This window comes from Neolamprologus multifasciatus, chromosome 17 (assembly GCF_963576455.1).
Source record: "Neolamprologus multifasciatus chromosome 17, fNeoMul1.2, whole genome shotgun sequence".
Lineage (NCBI taxonomy): Eukaryota > Metazoa > Chordata > Actinopteri > Cichliformes > Cichlidae > Neolamprologus > Neolamprologus multifasciatus.
The window spans coordinates 8,075,954-8,100,906 of NC_140455.1; the positions used below are offsets into that span (position 1 = coordinate 8,075,954).

Here is a 24,953-nt window from a genome sequence, read left to right on the forward strand (position 1 = left end):
TACTGTGGATGAGCAGCTGGTCCCGTTCAAAGGAAGGTGCAGCTTCCGACAGTACATTCCAAAAAAGCCTGCCAAATATGGCATAAAGGTTTGGGCAGCCTGTGACGTCAAAACATCGTACGCCTGGCGGCTGCAAGTCTACACAGGGAGAGTAGCTGGCGAACGAGCAAAAGTAAACCAGGGGATGAGGGTGGTCCTGCAGATGACCGAGGGGCTCTAGGGACACGTCGTCACCTGCGATAATTTTTTTTGTCAGTGCCAGAGGAACTCCTCCAAGAGGAAAATAGCTCTAGTCGGCACAATTCGCCAGAACAAACCAGAAATTCCACCTGTTTTGCGCCAGACAAGAGGGAGAGCGATCTACTCGTCCACCTTTGCCTTTACAATGAGGCACACCCTCATATCCTACATTCCCCGACGGGGCAGGAATGTTTTTCTATTGAGCACCAAGCATCGCAGGCCGGAGGTCAGCGATGGAGAGAAAAGAAAGCTGGTGATCATCGATGACTATAACCGTTGCAAAGGAGGTGTCGACAACCTTGATATGGTGGGTGTCATTACGCATCAGTTACGCACACCTTTATTCATTTTTGCTCATATATTCTTGTGTAAAATATACAGAGGTTTTATGTTTTGTTTTTTTTGTTGTTGTTTTTGTTAGGGTGTCGGCACCTACTCGTGCAGGAGATGGACCAATCAATGGCCAGTGGCTCTCTTTCACAACATGATAGACGTTTCCTTGTACAACGCCTTCGTGCTGTGGACATCGGTAGATCAGTCCTGGTAGCAGCAGAAGCCACACAGGAGGAGGCTGTACATAGAAGAGGTGGGAGAAACCATGATCAAGCCTCATAACAAAAAGAGAACGCCTTCCCCGCTCATCAGCCGCTGCTGGATTAGTCACAGCTGTGTAGTATGGTGCTGCTGCAGGCCCCACTGGATTGACAGATCCCAAGGGCAGGAAGCACACTGTGAGCTTTGCTGTGACAAAAGGAGGCAAGTTGAAAACACCTGCAGCAATTGTTGAAGGTTCACCTGCCGAGCCCACATCAAGTTTATCTGCAGCCACTGCTCTACCTGAGCAAGACTTTTGCCCCCCTCTCTCACCCTCTCACACGCTCTCTCTCTTTCTCTCGCATACATTTCCCCATTCCCAACAATATACAGGTCCTTGTTCATTGTTGGAAAATAAATGTTTATTTGGTTCAAACTGATCTTGTATTTTTATTTACATAATGCTTTTTATTTTATTTTCGAAGGCAACAAGGTAATATGCATTTAGTGGGGCAAGAGTGAAAAACCGTGCTCCTGCTAATAAAATAACGGCAGATCAAAAATGAATGTCAGTGGTAATCTTTGGACCACCCAAAGGCCTAATTATAATAACAATCAAATATTACTTCAAATGTATTTTATGGAAAATATTTACGTTTTTCGGTTTTTTCGGCTAAAAAAAACAGTGCGCTCGTGTAACAAAACTGGGATTTAAAGGGTTAAAACAACGAAGATATAATTAAAACTCGATATGAATATTTCAGGGAGAAGTAGTTTTAAAAAATATTAATCACCAAATAAATCATATCACATTTATCATAAAGCCTCTGAAATCAAACACCAGCAGTGTGGCAATGTTGTTCACTTACACTGTATATAAAACATTAATGCGCAGCCCTTTGGCTACATAAATCTTTTACTGTAGCAAACATTTTCTGCCGTGAAGAGTAAAGTGTTATGTTGAATTAAAATGAGCCTTTCCTCCCAGGTCCCTTTTTGTCTTTGTTAGTGAAGAACCCAGAGCTCAGGCCCAGCCCGGTATCTACTTGGTTATGTGCAAGGAGCTGGAGGCGATAACTCAAAAACAACCAGCATTTATTTCACAAACAGATAGCACAAACAAGAATCAACAGAATCTCCTTTGTGGTTCTTGTTTTTCTTGTGAATACATTAACAAAAAGTTGAAATAAAGAGGCAATAAAATTCATGTGCTGAAGACCACACGAAACCCTAATTCACCCCAATTCCTGTTGTCTTCACATTCATTTGCATCCCTTGTCCACAGAGTCAAAAATGACCCTGCTTCACTAAAGACCTAGCATAAAGCAATTTCATTTTAAATGCCAAACCCATTTTGTATGAAGAAACAATATCAGTCATTAGAAATTGTTGATATTGGTTTTCTCTTTTTAGAGTCCCAAAAGACTGCATTAATTCAGTGGATGTGTTGTTGTTTTTTATTTCAACACAGCTGTTATATTCTAATTAATAAAGTCGATTTCTATTATTATTACTATTTTTATTTGCCAGGTGTCAGAAGTCTAATAATGATAGAAAAGTTCAAGACATCCTCAACAACTCACCTCAGTATAGCCATCATCAGAAGGAAGTGCACTAAACTGACTCATCAACTTGTCTCAGACTTTCCACAGAGTTTCACAGACAAAAATGAAGTGCATGCGCATAGAGCTCTATATTAAATGTGTCTGAGTACTTATCCAAACACTCCACGACCCAGCAGAAATTGTAGCAACTGATGCCTGCTCTCCTCAGGGGCACCAGGACACGGTCCGTCTTGAAATCCCGAAAGGAACGTCCACTCACTAGACTGGAGGATCACGTGCACAAAATTCACAGTGGGCTTACTCAAACTTGATGTGCCAAAGCTAACGGCCATGTGCGCTAATTCACGTTAAGCAACACCACAGTGCGCTGATTCAAATGCACAAAATAAATAACAGCTTACTGTAAATTAAACATACCTTAAGGGAAAGCACATCCTTCTCTTACTGTAGTGCTAACCGAAACAATAACTAACTCACTCGTTTGGTAAGGTGCGTTTAGCATGGTGGCATAACAAGCATATCCGCGATTAGGGAACAGCTCTTAACACCGGGTTACATCATACCGTCAAGGCATAATAACATTCGGAAATTGAATAATAAGCATAAAACGGAAGTATGGATAATAGTGACTTTAAGGCTATGACGAGTAAACATGTCAGTGAATTCACACAAACTCGCTCTGCCAAAGCTACAAGCCATGCGTGCTCATACCTCCTCCCACCCAAGTTGGCTACCAAGTTGACTAAAAAGTCGTGAACCAACGACATCTTAAAGCCAATTGTAGCGCATAGTGTATAGATGTAACCGTACAGTGCACATCAGACATCAACCAATAAATTCATACTGGGTTACAGCACCATGCAAGTCGCAAATGTGCTACAAACTAACTCCGTTTCCCCACAATCTCACCTCAAGAGCGGATACACGATGTGTTATCCCGGTTGCCATTCTCCGATAACAGCTGGTTAATATTAATGTTAGCTTAATGGCTAAAACTGACGTTCAGGGGACATTGAACGTGAACGTTCTAAACGTTCTGGGAAGAATGACACTCAGAGGCACGCCTACTGTGCTGTGACGCCTACTGTGCTGTGATGTCACAGCACGTTTTCCTTTGAAGTTTTAGATCAAACGCATTTGAGCCCTTAAATACCCCCCAGATAACACAACCACTGCACCAACCGCACCTAGCGTTGAAAACACACCTTAACTAATTAATTTATCCATTCAATAGGCTTCCAAAAGTCACCCAAAGCCTCTATACGTTCTTCAAGGCAACCACACTAACTGCACCTAGTGTTGAAAACACATTTTAACAAATTTAATTTATTGATTCAATTGGCTTCTAAGAATCGCCAAACTAAACTGTCGTAAAAATGTGGCGCTCAGTATTCAGCCGCACAGTTTCTTCAGATACTGATGGCTTTGAGGAGCTTGACAGCTGTTATTTAGAGCCCGATGGGTTCCTATTACCAATCTTTGGTTCCAGAGATGAACAGTTACCCACCTCTGAAACAACAGAGGCTCCCACAAGCAGTGTCTCTGCAAACATCGATGGAAATGAAATCTTACAACCTCAGCTGTTTCAGAGGGTGAAACAGCTGGATTGCTTCAAGAACGTTTAAAGACACATAGGTCCTTGATAATGTACACAGCTGGGTATCTTTGCTTAAACCTGAGATCACGAAAATTGAACAAACGATTGTATACAGATTTAAAAGTCTGCAAAGCAATGTACAATCGCCCTGTGAAAGATCTGAGGTTACACCACCGCAGATGTTTCAGAGTATCTACAGATAGACCCATTGTTTCTGTAGATACTCATGAAAATGAAGAGCCACCTTCTGAAACAGCTGTGGTTCCTACAAGCACTGATTTACTCAATGTTGTCCTTCCAGAACCTTCAGATATTAACAGATCTGAAGAGAATGAACAAACGAGCAACTTTTACAGAAACCTTTCAGCTTTGTATTCATATTTTAGAGCTCCAGTTGAGTCTCTGGGACAAGGAGTACGTTTCGCCATTATGTCTATCCTTACTATTTGTGGAGCACTATTTACCTTATTGTTCAACCTGTGCTCAGCAGTTACTCAGCGTATATTTCCCTGGCCCACAGACGAATTTCATCCCTAATTGCTACACTGGGAAGATACTTACGTATACATTGTCGTGCAATTGTTATAATTGTTTTGTTGCATTTATTTACAATCGCACTTGTAATATTCTTTGGCATGAAAAGATCCAATTAGTTTAATCACTAATTCTAACAAACAAACAGCACTTGCTATAGCAACATTTTCACATGAAATTCAATATCCTTAGCATATAATGACATCACAATTATCCCCTAGCCAGTCGCAGCAGATGGCTGCTCCTATGAGTCTGGTTCTGCTGGAGGTTTCTCTCTGTTTAAAGTGAGTTTTTCCTTCCCACTGTCGCCTTAGTGCTTACTCATAGGAGATCATTTGATTGCTGGGGTTTTCTCTTTAATACTGTGTGGTTTTAACCTTACAGTATAAAGAGCTTTAAAGTGTCTGTTGCAACTTGACACCATTAGATAGACGTCAATCGGCTTCAACTGACAAAACTTTGAAAAAATAAAAAAAAATCAATCAATCAATAAATAATGGTGTGTGTGTGTGTATGCGCGCGCGCGCGTGCGCTTTTTCTTTTTCTTTACCAGGCTAAGTGCTAAAGCGTAATGGGTTACAATTATAGCCCATAATTGTAAAAAATAATATGTAGCTTTTAAAAGATTATTCTTGTAAGAAATGTGACTGTGCTGGGTGGCTGTGACACTGTGCGCAGGATAAAACCTCTTGATTTTAGTGTCATGTAGAACTACATTCAGGCCAAGGCCTGCATTTAAGTAACATCAGTGATTAGAAGCCAGAGTTTTGATCTTTTTGTTTTGTTTTTCTGATAAGGTTATTTTAAAGTTTATTTTTAAGTCATAGACCTATTTATATTGGTTTCCCTGGTTTTAAACACACATTTTAAGCTCTTACTCTTTCTTCATTAAAACAAATCATTTACCTGTACGGGGACTGACAGCCACTAGAGGCCACTTTACTCAACGTTTACATTCATCAGTAGCTTCCTTCTCAAATGCCAAATGCTTGCCAGATTAAATAGTCTTGTTAAGGAACAATCCGTTTTGTTCTTAATATCAGATTATGTTATCTGTCATGTCTTTTTCATCATTCATATTTTATTGATGAGACCTTCGATGGGGCAGTTGCAAATATGCAAAGCTTAACTGGTGATTTCTACAGTGGTTTTACCGGCTGGTCTTTAGCATGTTATGTTATTTTTGGCGAATAAAATAAAACCACTGCAAAGAGCAATGAGGCGGAGCCGTTACTGAGACACTGAGCTCAGGTAGAGTGAAAGAAAACACATTTCCAGCATCCAAAACAGCAGCGCTGTTCCTGTGACCTCTATTAAAACCTTTACTTGGGAAAAGGGAGTCTTTCATCAAAACATCCTCCAGAAGTTGAATTAAAATATGCAGATGAACTGTTAACCTTGTCTGATACCATGGTTAAGCTGCATCATTTAAAGAAGGCTCACAGCAGTTGTACTGTTTTACATTGGAGTGAACAGTTGTGAGTCTGAAGGCGGTCATGCTGTCTAAACCATATTTTATTCAAGGTTTTCACATCATTTTTCACATTGAAAGTGAAATAATACAAAATACTCTCAATTAAATTGTGTTAATATTTCAAAATACAGTTTGACAGTTAATATTATTCTTATATTACTAATTAATGTCTACACCATCATAACATCTTTACAGCAGCACAGAAACTTTGCATCAAAGCACAGGGCAAACTTCTGAATGCTGACACACTCACTTCTTTTTATCGCAGCTATCACATTCTCCTTTAAAGGCTTACAGACAAATCAGTTCAATTTTATTTACACAGCATCAAATCACAACAACAGTCACCACACAGGATTTACTCACTCATTTAAACACTCAGAAAAACATGTACAAAAACTCAGAGTAAAGACGAATTTTTAATACCTTCGTTTAGACTGCGTATTTATCATTTATGACATTGACTCTACTTCAGAATATATATATATTTTTGCATTTAAGAATTTTTAAAAAAAATAAAATTTAATGGGACACATATGCAAATGGTATGTTTTGTTTTGATAAATACAAGGGAAGACAGAGTAAATAACAACTGCCATTTCTAAAATAGAATCTAATTAGCAGTTCATTTTGAGAGACCTGTATTTTTTCCTCTTTTGAATATTTATTGTTGCTCCTTAATAAGACAAAAGTATTTCTTATCCAATTACTGCAAAAGTACAGCTATTCAGTACAAGTCATACAGTCATTAGTGTTAAGAAACACTCCAGTAAAAGTTGAAGTATTAAACAGATTAAACTTCTTTACTCTTTGAGTACATTTCAGAGCCTCTTAAAAAGTACAGCCTCTGAAATGCACTTAAAGTAAATGGGTCTAGTTTATTTTGCCTACATTGTTGAGGATGACTTTCCATCTAAACAGGAAAATGAGTACAGTCAGGGGTTAAAGTTGCATTCAGCAGGCAGCGGAACCCTAAATTGGCTCAGTGTGGGGAAACACAACTGAAAACAAATTCTACTGAGAGCTCCAGCAGATTTTATTAGTGTACAGGCTGTGATCAGCTGATCTGCTGCTCTCTGTGGATGGACACAAGTGAACTCAACATGATGTCAGCAGATGTTTCATGAGTTGTCCTGGCTGATTCCCATCCTCTGCACTTACAACTCACTGTTCATACTGTCTTTTTTTCTAGATGGTATAAAGTTGGTACGTTGGTGGAATTCAGTCAATGGATCTCGATATTATCAGCTAAGTCATCTTTAGTCTGACCATGAGCACCACAGCCACTGCGTATCAGTCATACACTGTTCTTTTCTCTGCACTAACCTGCAGAGTTTTTCAAGCAACCCATAAATAGCAGTTAGTCTGCCTCAGTTTGATTTGCAGCTTGTTTCGTGATACGAAAAACATAATGCCAGAGCCAATATCTGATTTAAAGACATAAACTTACATGCAAACTATATTTCCAGTTTATCAAATACCACCGAGAAGTCATTACCTTTTAATATAACCTCTCTTCTTCCTCTCCTGACCTCTTTCTTATCTTTCTCCATCTCTGAGTGAATTTAGCTTCTATTTTCTATTTCTATTTTCTTCCTGTGAAATACAGCAGCTGGAGCTTTATCTAGCAGCACACTGTGAGAATAACTGCACACAAACAGTTTGTGTGTTTGCTGATGTTTGTTGAGCTGATAGAAACGCTGCATTTGAAATTACCTGCCATGTTAAAAATGATCGCTCCCTTTATGTAAAAAAAGAAAAAAAAACCCAACCAAAAACCAAAAACTTCTACCCCTGACTTTGGTGCACATCATCCCCTGGTGATTATTACACAAACAGGATTGCCTTCATGTGTTGCTGTTAACCCCAAAGCAGTTTGAAGTTTGGAGGCCTGCTATGACGTGAAATAATCCCCTCAAATCCATAAAACCTAAAGTGACAACTTTAGGAAAACCATACTATGCTTTATCAGGTTTTGATTTTCCTTAAAGGGTAGAAAACATGCTGGATTACACTACGTTCAAATCTACTCCAGAAGTGTAAATAGCATGTTGTTCTTTACCTTTGATATTGACTAAAATACTGGTTTGCCTGCTGACCCTGTGAAGATTACACCTGCATAGGTGCAGTTTCGAGCCTTGACTGCTGGCAGAACCCAAGTTAGCAAAGAAGAAATTACCACTTCTGCTCCTCCGCAACAGAAAAATATTGTAATAGGAATAAATACAAAGTCAGCAAAATGTTCCCTAAAAGTTTAAAATAATACATACCACACTGCACGAATCAACATCAGCAGCCCAACTTTCTAATGTAATATGACCACACTGAATCTTCCGTTAGGGATCTCTTTTTCTTTTCTTGACTGAGGGAGTTTTACTTTTTGGAAGCAAGTTTTTCATTACATACATATGAATACACATTTTTTTGAGAAACCTACAAACATCTTTTGTATTACCGTTAAATCTCTTCATCTGTTTGCATCTGTAGCCCTTAGGTTCTAATACACTTCTATGATACCGGGTATTATTCATGAGATCCACCTGTTTTTTTAAACTTAAGCAATTGAGCTTCAGAGATTTAAAGTGGATTTTCCTCTTGTGGTATATGAAAATAACACTTTTACAAGATTAGGTTACTGCACACCTTTCTGTAATCACAGGTAAAGAAACACAAGGCTGTGATCAGAGCCACTATCTGAATCGGCTGAATCTCAGAACGCACAGACTCAATAATTATAGGAAATGTGTAATAATCATCACTGATATCCATATCCATCTACTAAAAACTGTGAAGTATAGGGTATAGTTTAGTGTTTTGAGACAGATTTTTTACTGAAAACATTTTTACGACTCACTAAAATCCTACAGTTTATTTAAGAAAAGCTGATTCTTTTTTTTTTAATCTAAATTTAAAATGCGACTTTAGTATTACCTCACCGACTGTTCAGTCCCTGTTTATGTTGCTCTGTCACCACTGAGATGAAGTTGAAATGCTGGTCTGCTTTTGTGCTTCATACTCTCACCCCACCACACACAGACAAAACTGCACAAGATTCCTGCTGAGAGCACAAATCCTCTGCATGTGAGTGTAATAGCTACAAGACAGCTACAGGTACCTCGGTGTTCATCTGAACAATAAACTGGACTGGACTCGCAATTCAGATGCTCTCTACAGAAAGGGGCAGAGCAGGCTGTACCTGCTGCAGAGGCTCAGGTCTTGGAGTGAAGGGCCCACTCCTGAACACCTTTTATGACTCTGTGGTGACCTCAGCCATCTTTCACGGTGTGGTCTGCTGGGGCGCAGCATCTCTGTTGGGGACAGAAAGAGACTGAAAAGGCTGATCCGGAGGGCCAGCTCTGTTCTAGGACGCCCTCTGGACCCAGTGGAGGTGGTGAGTGACAGAAGAATGGTGGCTAAGCTGTCATCGCTGTTGGACAACATCTCCCACCCCATGCAGGAGACACTGACAGCACTGAGCAGCTCCTTCAGTAGCAGGCTGCAGCACCCACGATGTTGGACGGAGAGATTTCGCAGGTCTTTCCTTCCAACTGCTGTCTAACTCTACAATAAGGTCTCTGCAGAGGACCACACACACACAAATAATCCTTGACAGCTTCACAACATCATCATCAGTTTTCTCTCATCCCTCATGCATTTGAAATCTAAAGGAAACTTAACTCAACAACAACAATAATCAAATTTCCCATTGAACGAGTATGATGAAGTCTAAATTTCTGCCCCCTTTAACTTATGATCAGAACTAATATGGAAATCAGTGTTAGTATCAGTTACAACAACTCATTTGTGCCTAACCCCAGGATATGTGCATATGACGTTTCAGTTATTGAGTCCTGTCTCACTCCAAGAAAACAAAAATATAATGCCCAAAAGAATTTGCAAGCGAATGTCTCTAAATAGTGCTTGAAGGAAAATTAGAGAAGCCGGCCAGCAAACAAAAATGAAGTTCATGCACATAGAGCTCTAAATGTGTCTGGGTACTTATCCAAACACTCAACGATCCAGCAGAAATTGTAGCAGCTGATGCTCGCTCTTCTCAGGGGTACCGCAGGACAACAGGACACGGTCCGTCTTGTAAGCCTGAAAGGAACATCTACTCCCTAGAATGGAGGGTTAACAGTGACACACCACAGTGTGCCGATTTGAGATTGTTGCTGTTGAGGTTTACTTCTTCTTGACCTCATCTATCCTTTTGATATCCCAGCTGGAGAAGAAGAGTCAGATGAGGCTGGAGTATTTTTCATCCAAGCATCAAGCATCAAATGGATCTGAGGATCTTTCCTCATACACACACCTATATAGAGTAAGTGGGGGTGGAGGTGGGGGCTGCCCTGTGTCACTCCGCTACATGAAATGCTTTGAGAATAAAAGTCCACAATTGTCCTTTAAACAAGGGTTGACCAAGTCATCCTAACAAAACACACACGAATCATTTCCAAGGAAGATCAACCCCCACAAGGCATCAGGACCAGACAACATCCCTGGACGGGCCCTTAGAGCATGTGCTAACGAGCTGGCTGATGTTCTCACCTCCATCTTTAACCTTTCCCTCAGTCAGAGCATCGTTCCCACATGCTTCAAGACCACAACTATCATCCCTCTCCCCAAGAAAAGCCCCGCCACCTGCCTAAATGACTACAGGCCAGTTGCACTCACTCCAATCATTGCAAAGTGTTTTAAGAGAGTGGTGCTGGCCTACATTAAGAGCAATATTCCAGACACTCTGGATCCCCTGCAGTATGCCTACCGGCCCAACAGATCCACGTCAGATGCCATCGCTGCTCCCCTTCACTATTCAGTCTCCCACCTGGAAAATAATGACTCCTGCATCAGGGTACTCTTTGTTGACTATATCTCCGCCTTCAAAACAGTCATCCCTCACACTTGGCCTGCACCCCACCCTCTGTGACTGGCTACAGAACTTTTTGACTGGCAGGCCTCAGTCTGTCAGGGTCGGCAATAGGACTTCAGTCAGCTTTACCACAAACACTGGAGTTCCACAGGGTTGCGTCCTCAGCCCCATCCTCTACACCCTGTACACTCACGACTGTGTCACCTCCAACAAAGAGAACATCATACTGAAGTTTGCAGATGACACTGCAGTAATCGGTTGCATCACTGGAGGGGACGAAGCAACTTATAGGAGAGAAGTGGCCAGTCTGGTGTCATGATGTGAGGACAACAATCTCACCCTCAACACTGATAAAACAAAGGAAATGACAGTGGACATGAGGAAGAAGAGGAGGCCTCACCAGCCGCTGTTTATCCGGGAAAGTGAAGTGGAGAGGTTGATCAGCTTTAGATACCTGGGTGTTCACATCTGTGAGGACCTCACCTGGACACTGAACACCACACAGCTGGTCAAGAAGGCTCAGCAGCGGGTGTATTTCCTGAGGAGGCTGAAGAAATTTGGGATGTCGGCCAAGATCCTCGGCAGCTTCTACAGCTGCACCGTGGAGAGCACACTGACCAGCTGCATCACTGCATGGTACGGCAGCACTACTGCTATGGACCGCAAACGCCTGCAGAGAGTGAAAACAACTGCGGAGAAGATCACCAGCGCTCTGCTGCCCTCTCTGCAGAGCATCTACCATCGCAGAGTCCAGAGGATAGCTGCCTCCACCCTTAGAGACCCCACACATCCTCAACACAGACTGTTCACAGTTCTTCCCTCGAGACGAAGGTTTTAGAAGTGTCAAATCCAGAACATCTCGACTCAACAACTCCTTCTTCCCCACTGCTATCAGACTCCTGAACAGCTGACCTGCGTCAACTGCAATTTGCACATCAGGACAATTTGCACACTAAGTTAATTTTGCACATTAAGCTCCTTTGTACATCTATTTACATTGAGAACTGCATACCTCACTTGCCTTCATTTACTTATTTTTGTACTTATTTATGGTTCACTATTTTAATCCTTATTTTTACCTTATTTATCTTAATATCTTGTCTTATTTTTTTTTTATCCTTATTTATCTTGTTCCTTCAACCCTACAGAACTTGGCATTTTTGTATGGACAGCAAAGGAAGAATTTCATTGCGCAGAGAAATGCTATTTCTTCTGTACACATGATAATAAACACTTTGAATTTTTACAGCACTATGCTAGTCGCTAATTACCTATAAGCTATCTCGGCTTAACACAATACGTTTCTGAATAAAAACAAAGCATTTGCCTTCAACAACTTCTACCAGGGCTGGATGCTGGCCGGATGAGAAAGAATGAGACAATAGGTCCGCAATAAACCCTTCGCGATAGCACCGCCAATGTGCATTATATATGGGGGGGACGCTGCCACACAGGTTGATAAAATCTGTACCCCTCCATAACTTTTGCTGGGAGGAAGAAACCATCTCCAAAGTTACTGTAGTTATTGGATATACTCAGTGTTGGGAAGGTTACTTTTAAAATGTATTCCATTACAGAATACAGAATACATGCCCCAAAATCTATTCTGTAACGTATTCCGTTACGTTACTCAATGAGAGTAACCAGGTCCGTGCAGAGAGGTTTAAAGGGGCGGGTGCTCAAAGTTAGGGGCACATTGAGCCAGGCTGAATAACAACAACACACATTCATTAAGAATCTAATATGGGAAGGGCAGGGCTGTGTTGATTTGAGACTGTAGACATTAAAAAGTCCATAGGAGAGATGGTAGCTGATTAAACAAGTGTCATGAGATAATAACAAAATGCAAAGATTGGTGACAGCGCTTGGTACCATAAGGCAACAAAAAACTGTGAGAAATAATTTAGGCTCTGCCTGTGAATCACTCTTTGCTTCTCTTCTTCCTTCCATCCCATCATTTCATATATCACTCTCCACTTGCTGTCTATGTGAGAACAAGGCACAACTTGCTATCGCAATAAACTATAATTTAATTATCCACACCTAACAACTCTTGCACTTAATCTATAATAAAATGATGACAGAAAAATGTTATAGCACTGCCTTTAGTAGCCTCACGCAGCTCCTACTGTTTCCTCCTCATGTCCTTACCAGGCATGTCTGGACAATGTTATATCATGAGTAATTTTTTTTAAGTCCATCTAAATAAAACACACACATGCACGAACACACAGTGACATTTTAGACCTTCTTCAGAATACTGTATATACTGTGGGCATCATGGTGCTGATCCAGAATCCTTACATTATTATTTATTACTAGAGCTACAGTAATAAAGCAATGAGGAGGGGGAAGTAATAAATATGAAATAATGTATTTATGTTGATTCCATTTGTTTCACTATCCACTCTGTGCAGGGCAAAGCTTTTTTAAACTGTAGAGATACAATCATTTTACTGCTGTAAAATCCAAATTTTGTCTTATTTAAAATATAAATCTAATATAATCTGCTTCTTAATGTATGTTATTTAAAATACAGCGTGTGCTTTTTAATATATTATAATTATAATAATGCATAATTATGTGGACATGCATATTAGACCGTTTTTTGGTGAAATATAATCCCTCCAGAAAGGCAGGAAAAGCCCGGAAACTTACTTTAAAACTAAATATGTTCCCTAAAACTGTGACAGAGCTACAGACCCATGACAGCCTTACACAGGTAGCCAGCAGCTATGACCAGCACTACTTGTGCAGTTAATAAAAGGACAGGTAATGTTTGTCACGCTGTTGCACACATAGCACGCTCGTTTGTTTCAGTTCGTCAGTTGCAACAAGACAGCTTACCAACGTGTACGTAATAAGCCAATAATCCTGTGTGCTATAGACTACAGTGTACGCTGTACTCCTACTTACTGGTTTTGTCGCATCAGTCTGTGTCTCTGAGTTAACTTGTGTTTCTCCTACAGCTCTGGACCGCAAAAAATGCTCGTGCTCTTTGTGGGCTCGTAACCAGCGCGTTCTGCCATCAAGGGCGATCATTGGTTAAATGTGATCATGTGACTGATGCAAGCCAGATCCTTTTATTTAGCAAAACTGTGATTAATAGTTAAATATTATTGTTGAGGGGCACAGACAAGACTCTGCACGCACACACACATTAAAAAAAATAATTTTTTTTTAAAAAGTTGCCTCAACAAAAGGGCACTTTGGGCACCCATCAGGAAAGGGACGGGTGCTCAAGGTCTGCGGCTCCGAACCGTAGTAAAGGGACCTCTGGCTAATACTTTGGGTTCCATGTTGGGCTCGTAGCTAAAAACTAGCTTTACTTTGTTGTCTGGGTCAACTTTGCTTGCGAGAGACAGAGAGAGGCGTTGAAAGGCTGCTCCAACAGAACTTATTGTTTCGGAGGAAAACACGAACACAGCATACAGTCGAGTCTTAATAGCTTACTTACAACTGGGCCCGTCAGGCACTCTTCTTGGCTGCAGTGGTTATTATTATATTTACATGCTTCCAGCTCCCGTTTTTGCTGGATGACAGCTCGTACTTTTCCTTTTTCTCCCTCCCTCGCTCACAGACACATAATGACAGTCCATTCTCCCTGCAGCACGGACTACACTGCCTATGATGCTACATTCTTTAGAGCTATATCTGTAGCATTCTGCCTATTAGCTTAGCACAACAACAACAAAAAGGCCTCTCTCACCCAGGAAACACGCAGAGAGAGAGCGTCACCCTGTAACCATGGCAACCGAAACGCTGCCGCCTGGAACAACAGAACGTAGCTGTCAAACAAAACCCAAACAGTCCTGACCCGCCACAATATGAAACAAGAAAGTACCGTGTAATCCATTTATTTCAACAAAGTAACTGTATTCTAAATACCACCTTTTTAAACGGTAACTGTAACGGAATACAGTTACTCATATTTTGTATTTTAAATACGTAACGGTGGTACATGTATTCCGTTACTCCCCAACACTGGATATACTCTGATATATTTTGTAAAGAAACCCTTCATGATAGCACCGCTAATGTGCATTATAGAAGTGTAAACCCAGGATAAATTCCCCGGAGATGGATGTGTTGACATAATCCCTTCTTTTATTTTTATTTTTATAGTATTATAGTATCAAGGTCTTTGTCTGGACAAACTATTCCCAGCAGGTTATTTCAGTGTACAGTTTAAGGTAAATTGACCCTGTGCACGAGAAAATGCTAACTTCCTGGTTTGAGACCAGATGTGGGGTTGTACATTTCCGGTAGCTTTACTTTGCGGTCAATCGCTACTGCGAAGATATACTCCAAAATTGATGTCCAAAACTCGAAAACGGAACGATCGCGTTAAGTTACAAAGAGGAGAAGGTGGGAACACTCAGCACTGTTGTGTCATAAAAATCTAATGATCAATTTTGACGTTTAAAGAGTTTAGATCGATCAGTTGTTTACATCACTAAACACAAGCAGAACTGCATCACTGCAGCAGAAGACACATCGTCCACATTCAGAAGCACATCTCTGTATAGTGACTGGTCTTATGATTTAAACAGGCAAATGTTCAGCATTCAAACTACAGGTGAACAGTAGTCAAACCAGATGTTTTCCCCGTTATGTCGATATCAGCTAGTCAAGTACACACCTACACAGCATGTTAGCAAACCGTGAAAAAAAGCCACACAAAAAATTAATGATTGCTGGTAACGGTTTCTATACATTAGTATTTACGAAGGGTATGTTGTGACTTACCTTCAAAATTACAGCGGTCCCTCGCTATAACGCGGTTCACCTTTCACCTGCTGTTTCGCAGATTTTTTAGTGCAAGTTTGCATGCTTTTTTACGTCCTGCGTCCTGATCGCTGCAGACGATCTCCTCCGTCTCTCCTGTACAGTACAGAATCGCTGCATCTATCGCTAGCAGTGTGACTCTGAAGTGCAGTGCTGTATGTCCACGATGTACACGAAACGTTTTGCACCGTCAAAAAATAAAATTGGCTACTTGATTTCACCTATCACTGGTTATTTTTAGAACATAACACCCGCGATAAACGAGGGACAGCTGAGAAATATAACATTTGAATCCCTTTTCTCTTTTCCCCTGAGGCGTGGGGGAAAAATATCGACAAGTCGATTAACATCATTTACAGATATATTGGGTAAATGCCCGAGACATCTATAGAAATGTAAATCGCCGCTTTATTTATTTATTTGCTTAACTTGTTATGGACCGTAAACAGGGCGCGAATAGGACACCGGAAACAAAGCTGCCCACAGGAGTTTCCGCACCGGAAGTAGCATATGCTAACGTGCATGTCACTACCCGATCCGTACCGGAAACCCGATCGGTTCCCCGCATGCGCAAATCTCACGTCACTTCCTCTCTTTGCCAACATTGCGACATTCAATATATTTGAATGATACGGTTAGCGCCCAGTTAGCTCCTAGCATTTCTCAACAGCTCTGCCTCCTTTTCGACTGCCCGGGACATTTAAACAATGGATAATCCGTATACAAACAAATTCATGCTTTTCTCCTCAACAGAGAGTGTTCCCCGATTGAACAACAGCGCCGTAAAATAAGAAGAATGGCGCCTTATTACAGACTTAATAATATTGATTTAGCAATGTGTCACGTGAAGATTCATCAGCCAGATTAAGTGTTTACTGACAATTGACAGTGATAGCGGACATCATCAACACTATTCCAGTCAATCCTCTCAACACAGACAAGCATAAACATACTCGACTATCACTAAATCAAATTTAACACGCGTTTGTAATGACGCCAATTCAGTTTACAATAGGGTTCATTCGCTCGGTCAGCAGGTGGCAGTATCCTCATACACTGGGGAGTAAACTGCCATTAAACCAACAGAGGAAGAAGAAAACATCTGCACATGCGCGGTACGGATCGGGTAGACCCGATTTGTACGGTCCGACTTTGCACATGCGCAGTAAGGATCGGGGAGTCCCGATCCGTAACTATCTTTTTATTTTTCGTTTTTGTCTACATTGTACTGAAATGCTTCATTATTGCAAACATTTTAAGATATACTTATTATTCTTAACATCTTAACTGATACGCTGACCCATAACTATCGTAAAACGCTACGACCGGAAGTAGACACCTTTCGCGCATGCGGGGTACCGATCGGGTTTCCGGTACGGATCGGGTAGTGACAATACGGTTAGCGCCCAGTTAGCTCCTAGCATTTCTCAGCAGCTCTGCCTCCTTTCCGACTACCAGGACATTTAAACAATGGATAATCCGTATACAAACAAATTCATGCTTTTCTCCTCAACAGAGAGCGTCCCCCGATTGAATAACAGCGCCGTAAAATAAGAAGAATGGCGCCTAATTACAGAGTTAATAATACAGACTTTGTAATATGTCACGTGAAGATTCAGATGAAGTGTTTACTGACAACTGACAGTGAGAGCGGACATCATCACTCTTCCAACAATCCTCTCCACACAGACAAGCATAAACACACTCGATTATCACTAAATCAAATTAAACACACGTTTGTAATGACGCTAATTCAGTTTACAATAGGGTTCATTCGCTCAGTCAGCAGGTGGCAGTATCCTCGTACACTGGGGAGTAAACTGCTATTAAACGAACAGAAGAAGAAGAAAACCCCTGCACATGCGCGGTACGGATCGGGTAGACCCGATTTGTACGGTCCGACTTTGCACATGCGCAGTAAGGATCGGGGAGTCCCGATCCGTAACTATCTTTTTATTTTTCGTTTTTGTCTACATTGTACTGAAATGCTTCATTATTGCAAACATTTTAAGATATACTTATTATTCTTAACATCTTAACAGATGACCCATAACTATCGTAAAACGCTACGACCGGAAGTAGACATCTTACGCGCATGCGGGGTACCGATCGGGTTTCCGGTACGGATCGGGTAGTGACAGTGCACATAGTCAATAGTCTTCCGCACGGCACATTACAATGTCACGAAATTAGTATTAAAATGCATTCACGAATCGAGTCTGTTGTTTTCCAGCCTTTACGCTTTATTGCAACGACTGCAGACCAGTGACAAGTAGCGCATAGAAACGAAACTGGGCAAACGAGGAGTATTGTAATTCTATTAAAAAATTAATTTTAGATATCCAGAATGATGATGCCATCAGTACACCTATATCCAAATGGGAATATCTTAAATTTAGATTCAGAAAAACCTCAATCCCATTCGGTAAAAAATTAAACAAACAAAGGAAACAAATGTAGTAAAAGAACTTATGAATCTTTATGGCAAATTGAATTGGACTGAGGAAGAAAAAGGAAAAATTAACAACTTACAATCTAAAATGGATGAAATGTACCTTTATAGAGCCAAGGGCGCTTATTTGCTATCCAAAGCCAAGTGGATAGAAGAGCATGGCATCTGATCGCTCACTGGGACCAGATGGAATAACAACTGCTTTTTTCTTTAATTTTTCTATAAGCACTTTTGGGAAGATCTAAAATTACTATTATTCATTAAACGAATGTATTAATCCAAAGGAGCTGATGGCAACAATGAAACAAGGAGTTATAAAATTAATCCCAAAACCGGGAAAAGACAAGAAAAAACTAAGTAATCTAATACCTATAACAGTCTTAAATACTGTTACGATGGTTAAATGTTATTTTACAGTGACATGTTGGTTATCTCTGCACACTGTTGTTATTTCTTTAAGATACATGTTTGGTTGTGCTGCAGAAAAAAGGGAGTTAATGTGTGCAGGAAGGGGAGGGGGGTCCTTGTTGTTGTGTGACTGTGCGGGGCTGAAGTGAGGTGTTGTATGAGGGCACTCTCCCCGGAGTTAAAGGCCCGTTTGCCTGTGTTACCGAATAAACGGACAAACTGAGATCCAAACGTCTGGTTCTTGCGAACGTTACAATACAGACTACAAAATGTTTTACAAAACTTTTAGCAACAAGACTAAAAAAAGGTATTTCTGAAATAATTAGCCCAACACAATCAGGTTTTCTCAAAGGATGGTTGATCCAAAATAATATCCGCTTGGTTTTGGACCTTATCGATTACAATTACCTAATTAAGGATGATGGTTTTTTGTTGTTCTTGGACTTCTATAAAGCATTTGATTCTATCGAACACACTTTTATTATTAAGATATTTAAACAGTTTGGGTTTGGAGGTGCATTTCTGGATATGATCTCTATGTTATACACTAATATTAATAGCTGCGTTTCTCTTTCAGAAGGCACATGGTAAATGGTAAATGGTAAATGGCCTGTATTTGTATATCGCTTTTTACTAGTCCCGCCTAGGGACCCCAAAGCGCTTTACACACCCAGTCATCCACCCATTCACACACACATTCACACACTGGTGGAGGCAAGCTACAGTTGTAGCCACAGCTGCCCTGGGGCACATGACCCAGGTTCAGGGTGGAAAGAGGCATCAGGCAGGGCTGCAGCATCTCACCCCTTTTATTCATTGTAGCCACTGAATTACTTGCAATTACTGTCATAAACTCAAACATCAAAGGATTAGACATAAATAACCACAAATTAATTATAAGTCCGCTTGCCGATGATACAACAATCTTTCTAAAAAATAAAGAACAAATTCAATTGGCCTTAGATACAATAAAGATCTTTTCTGATGCTTCTGGACTACGCCTGAACCTGGACAAATGTGAACTCATGAGTATCCATAATTGTTCTCACTCTTCTTACCTGTCAAAAATGAAATCAAATATCTTGGAATTTGGTTAACTAAATGCATGCCTGATAAAAAGAATATTCAGAATCAGTGTTGGTCAACTTACTTGAAAAAAGTAATCAGTAACTAATTACTGATTACTTCCCCCAAAAAGTAATCCCGTTACTTTACTGATTACTTATTTTCAAAAGTAATTAATTACCTAGTTACTTAGTTACTTTTCAAAAACACAATTTACAACCTGAATAGGTGATAAAGCGATAGATCTTTCAGCCCAATTCTACTTTTTCTGCATAATCCATCATACAAAATGTAATCAAATGGAAAAGTCTCTTTTTAAAACTTGTTTTATTAGTTTTAATCTTTTAACTTTATGCATCAAGCAAAAATTATATGCAACATTCACTTACTGGAAGAAATTTGTTTAACATTTAAACCTATTTTCTGCACATTCCAGCACTTAAAATAAAATATTTTTTTGTTTACACTCACTCTTTCAAATAAATGCAAGTGAAACACAGCAGAAAATAAATAAAATCAAAGACTAGCGGTCCTGTTGCTCTATTTTCACCTGTAAAGCAGGAGTGGGGTAGGCGAAGGTTTGCCCTGGTGCAGGTTAGCCGCAGCGGTCAGTTGAAGAATCCGCGAGTGTCTCTGTGAATTTCACATTACGTGGTAGCGCACTAGATGCTTGCTTGGAAGTTTAGGGGTTTTTTTTCGCTATAAAAATAAGTTTTCTTCCCACGCAGCGGACGCTAATGTTTTTGTCACTTTTTACGGAATCAAACTCAAAGTAAGGTCAGTACTTCCACGCTTTAAACGCTGCACGCTCATACTCTTTCCCGCACTCGATATATTATCCATTGTTGATCTGCACACAGCTGTTGTCACGAACGTCGCACTCGCTTATGTCATTGTCATGAGACACTCGCAAGAAAATCACGGTTTTAGTAACGCAGTAACGCAGCGTGCTTACGGGAAAGTAACAGTAATCTAATTACCGTTTTTGCAATAGTAATCACTTAATTTACTCGTTACTGGCCATCTCTGTTCAGAATACAACTGACAAATGCAAAAAAAATTAATAATTTAACCATTGGCTACCCCCAAATTTAAAGAAGTTCATTTTAAAACTACAAAAAATATTTACCCCTCTATGAGATGAGAGAAAGATTTAAATTTGTGTCAGACAACTGTTATATTTGTAAAACAACTGTGGAAACAACAGAGCACATTTTTTTATGGGTGTGTGACAGTCCAAAATTTATGGAAATCTCTCCATGACCTAATATCGTCCCAGTCTAGAAATATTGATTTTTATTTCAAAATATTCAAATTGGAGTAATCCTTAAGGACAAAAATAGTGAGTTTTTAGTTAACAATCTCATTATTATAACAAAATATTACATTCATAAATGCCGATATGCTAAATCCCCCCCTTCATGGCCTGCTCTTAAAAACAAACTCTCCCTGTTGTGTAAATCTCTGAAGCCCCAAGCAATTAAATTGCATAGATTTTTAGAAGAGTTTGATTTTTCTTAGCCCCTTATTTAAGTTATGTCTTGTTTATGGAACCTCACTTTTAGAGATTTTATGATCCCCCTTGTCTCCTTTATTTTTGTTCCTTGTTCTCAGTTTATTTTCCATTTTTTTTATTAATTAATTAATTAAATTATTATTATTTATTTGTGTATGTATATGCATATGTGTGTAGATAGATAGATAGATAGATAGATAGATAGATAGATAGATAGATAGATAGATAGATAGATAGATAGATATGTTTAGTTTCAGTTATTTGATTGTGGTGGACCAACTGCAATGTTGCAATGATGTGTTTTCCTCTGATTAGGAGAAAAGAAAAAAGAGGTGTGATATACTGTTCTGAATGATTCAATATTTCGCTTGTCTGTTTGGAATTGTCATTGTTATTATTCTAAATAAAGTTTATTTTTTAAAAGACTGTCTGAGATGAAAATTGAACATGAAGCCTTTATTTGTTCAAACTGTGAAACACTTGAAAAAAAGTTTAAAGAGAAGTTAAAAAAGAAAGATAGAAACGAAGCTGTGCAAGTGGCTCCTCCCACTTTGTACACTCACGACTAGGGATGGGTATCGTTTAGGTTTTATCTGATACCGGTGCCAAACCGGTACTTTTGAAACGGTGCCGGTGCTTAAACGGTGCTCGAACCGGTGCTTAAAGAATGGAGAACACAAGCTTTGTCCAAAAACCTCTCATGTTCAGCTGTTTTTTTGTAAAAAGATAACAATGTTAGCCTTTTCTGCAGCTATAGGGCATATATGGTATCACTCTTGGCTGGAAGCAGTGCTTAAACAATGGAAAAAAACACAAATTTGTCCAAAAACCTCATGTTTAACTGTTTCCCACTTTTTCTTTGGTCATTTTAGCCTTTTTGGCCAGGGTGAAGGGAGTATCTGCCATCAAACAAGAAGGCAGCCGAATGTAGCTATGATGATGTTTGCAAGTTCACCTTACATGCATTAATTTAATAACGTGGTTAGCCTACTCAACGTAAATTAAACACGAACAACATTAAGCTACTCACGCAGAGAAGAACGGCTGCTGCTGCCATCATCATCCTCATCATTTCTGCTACACTGGCAGGGCTAGGGGCCAGGACTCTACTCTTCAGCTTTTTGGGGGATGTTGCTAACTCTGGGTCCGATAACAGGCACCACACCTGCAGTAGATGCGCTCGGTGTGAGGTCTCGCAGCAAGCTATCAAATACGGCGCATTTCTCGGCTTTTAAAAAAAGACGCTATGCGTCGCCAGGTGTTTCATCGGATTTCAGGTGTTACCTCCTTTCCACAGTATCAGCTTAAAGCACTTGTTGCAGGCTGCTGAGTTTGCATCTTTTGCTGTGAAGTACAGCCAGACTTTTGACCGCTTCGTCTTGGACATTTTTAATCTGTAGCTCTGCTCTAAAAGAACGTATGTACCTGGACCCGCCTACTATCCCCGGAAACGTAAAATGATTGGCTACAATTCGAAGTATTGTAGCCAATCATACAATATCCTATCACATCTCAGGAAAAAAAAGCACCGAAATAAAGCACCGAAATGTGCGCTGCTTTTCGGTCTGGTTACTACCGTTTATGTCAGAACCGGTGCCATCATGGCACCGGACACCGGTACCCATCCCTACTCACGACTGTGTCGCCTCCAACAAAGAGAACATCAGGGTCAAAACATTCAAGACATTCCAGATGCATAATTTCACATTTCCAAGCCATAACAAGTAAAGTAAATATTTCACAAATTTAAACGGATGTAACTTGATTTAAGACGGTTGCTAGGATTTACAAGTGCTGAATGACACATTCAAATTGGAGGAGAATTACAGCCTTAGTCCTTAGACTATTTTCTTTACATTTCTGCTTTAAAAAAACAAGAAAAACAACAAAACTGTCAATAACAGTAAACTACCGTCTTTAGAAAACAAAAAGACATATTTATATATATTACGTATAAGTGACAAAAAAACAATCCCAGTACAGGGAACTTAGTCCCACATGGTACCGACCAGAATCAACCAATGTGAATCCAACTTCAGGTATTTTTTCCGAACGGGTTTTGTAGTAACACCACCCGGTAAACGACATCCGGTCGTATCTTACGTATATCCGCTTTCAAGAACAGATTTCCTGCTCGTTTCTCATTTTGCTTCCCCCCATTTTTTGCTCGCTGGTCTTTTAGCTTCACTCTCGTCAGACTCGGTACTGCAGCCATGCGGGTGTACGTGCTGTTCGCGGTGGCGGTGCTCTCCCTGAGCCCGGCGGCGGTGAGTGGAGCCGAGAAGAAGAAGCTGCAGATCGGCATCAAGAAGCGAGTGGACAACTGCCCCATCAAATCCCGCAAAGGAGACGTGCTGAATATGCACTACACCGGAAAGCTGGAGGACGGCACCGAATTTGACAGTAGCATTCCCCGCGACAGGCCTTTCACCTTCACCCTGGGTACCGGCCAGGTGATCAAAGGCTGGGACCAGGGCCTGCTGGGCATGTGCGAGGGCGAGAAGAGGAAGCTGGTCATCCCCGCCGAGCTGGGCTACGGAGACCGGGGAGCCCCTCCAAAGATTCCCGGCGGAGCGACGCTGATCTTCGAAGTGGAGCTGCTGAGCATCGAGAGGAGATCCGATCTCTGACGAAGAAGAAGGACAGCTTTGAGAACGGTAAGATGTTAACACACCAACACACCAGCCTGAGGGGCAAACAAAGTCTGCAGAAAGGATTGCTGCTTTCAGAGTGGTCATTCACCTAAAAGTGGCTCAGATAACATTTTCACAAGTTCAGATCCAGCTAGAAAACAACGTGCAGAGATTTTGGTAAAAGAAACAGCCTGACGGCGGGGTATTTTCTGCATTTTTAGACGTTTGTAAGCATTAATATCCTTAAAGCAAAAACACAGAGATAACTAATGTAACTTATACATATGAAAAATCTTCGGGGTTTGTTTAGGGGATGATGTCCTTGGACACACACTGACTGGGTTTTGTTTTGTTTTTTTACCCTGACTATAACAATATGCTCTTTAACTTTAATTTTCCAGGTTCCAGGAGGTGCTGCGGCATTAAGTGGAGACCAAGTGACACCTGATGAAGATTAAAAGGCAAATGTGAGAGAAGAGTCAGCAAAGCTCCTGTTTTCCTTCTAGCAGTTTTGCTTTTTATGCTCTGATTCATTGAATTGAAATTGAGAAGATGCAAGAACTGGCTGTTTGTACCAGCTAAGCTCTAGAGTGAGGGTTGACAGCAGTAGCTACGTCCTGTATCCTGACTGTGCTGTGCCGTCTCTTCATCTCATTTCATTTTAATTTTCTGTGCGCGGGTTTATTCACATCTGCACACTGTTTTTGTTATTTGGGGGGTTTTGTTCAGAAAATAATTTAGTGTGAAGTGGGAGTCGGGTCAGACTAGGATCATTTTTTTCACTGTAAGAATTTGAATTATGTAATAAAATGTTTATTAGTACTCTTCTTGTTTTGATTTCTTTATTTTTTTTTACTACTTGAAATAAAAGGACTGTGCATATATTTTTTAGCTAACCCCCAGTTATTTCTATTTTAATTTCAAGCAGACTTGCAATTGTTTTTGTGGTCTTTAGCAGTAGTTCTGCAGGTTTTCTGAAAGTCTTACTAGCATCCTGTTGCAAACATGCAAATTTTGTTTGCGCTATTCTAATTGAAACTAGAAAACCCCACAATGGAAGACTGTCGGTAGTACGTAGTGTTAACTCATCCTGACAGACAATGGAGCTAAAGGCATGCAAAATCCAAAAAAAGAGCTCTGAATGTCTGTTACGGAGCCTGGAGACTAGTTTGCCTATGAGCTCAGCTTCATAAATTAATTAATAATAAGTTCACACACACACACACATTTTCTATTAACAAAATAAGCTACTTGGGAAAAAAAAAAGCAAAAGAAGG

The 24,953-nt window shown here is 40.3% G+C and overlaps 1 protein-coding gene and 1 long non-coding RNA gene across 2 annotated transcripts; both read left to right on the forward strand.

The window, feature by feature from the left end:
- The first annotated feature begins 441 nt into the window (after positions 1-441).
- On the forward strand, positions 442-4,524 carry LOC146498882 (uncharacterized). The gene is made up of 2 exons (XR_014870177.1): positions 442-547; positions 662-4,524. It is a non-coding gene; the product is annotated as an uncharacterized LOC146498882 (long non-coding RNA).
- Positions 4,525-23,104: 18,580 nt separating this feature from the next.
- Positions 23,105-24,498, forward strand: LOC146498883 (peptidyl-prolyl cis-trans isomerase FKBP2-like). Its single transcript, XM_085137820.1, has 2 exons — positions 23,105-23,700; positions 24,078-24,498. The coding sequence occupies exon 1, from the start codon at positions 23,257-23,259 to the stop codon at positions 23,671-23,673; it is 417 nt and encodes a 138-aa protein (XP_084993946.1). The 5' UTR covers positions 23,105-23,256; the 3' UTR covers positions 23,674-23,700; positions 24,078-24,498.
- Positions 24,499-24,953: the final 455 nt, after the last annotated feature.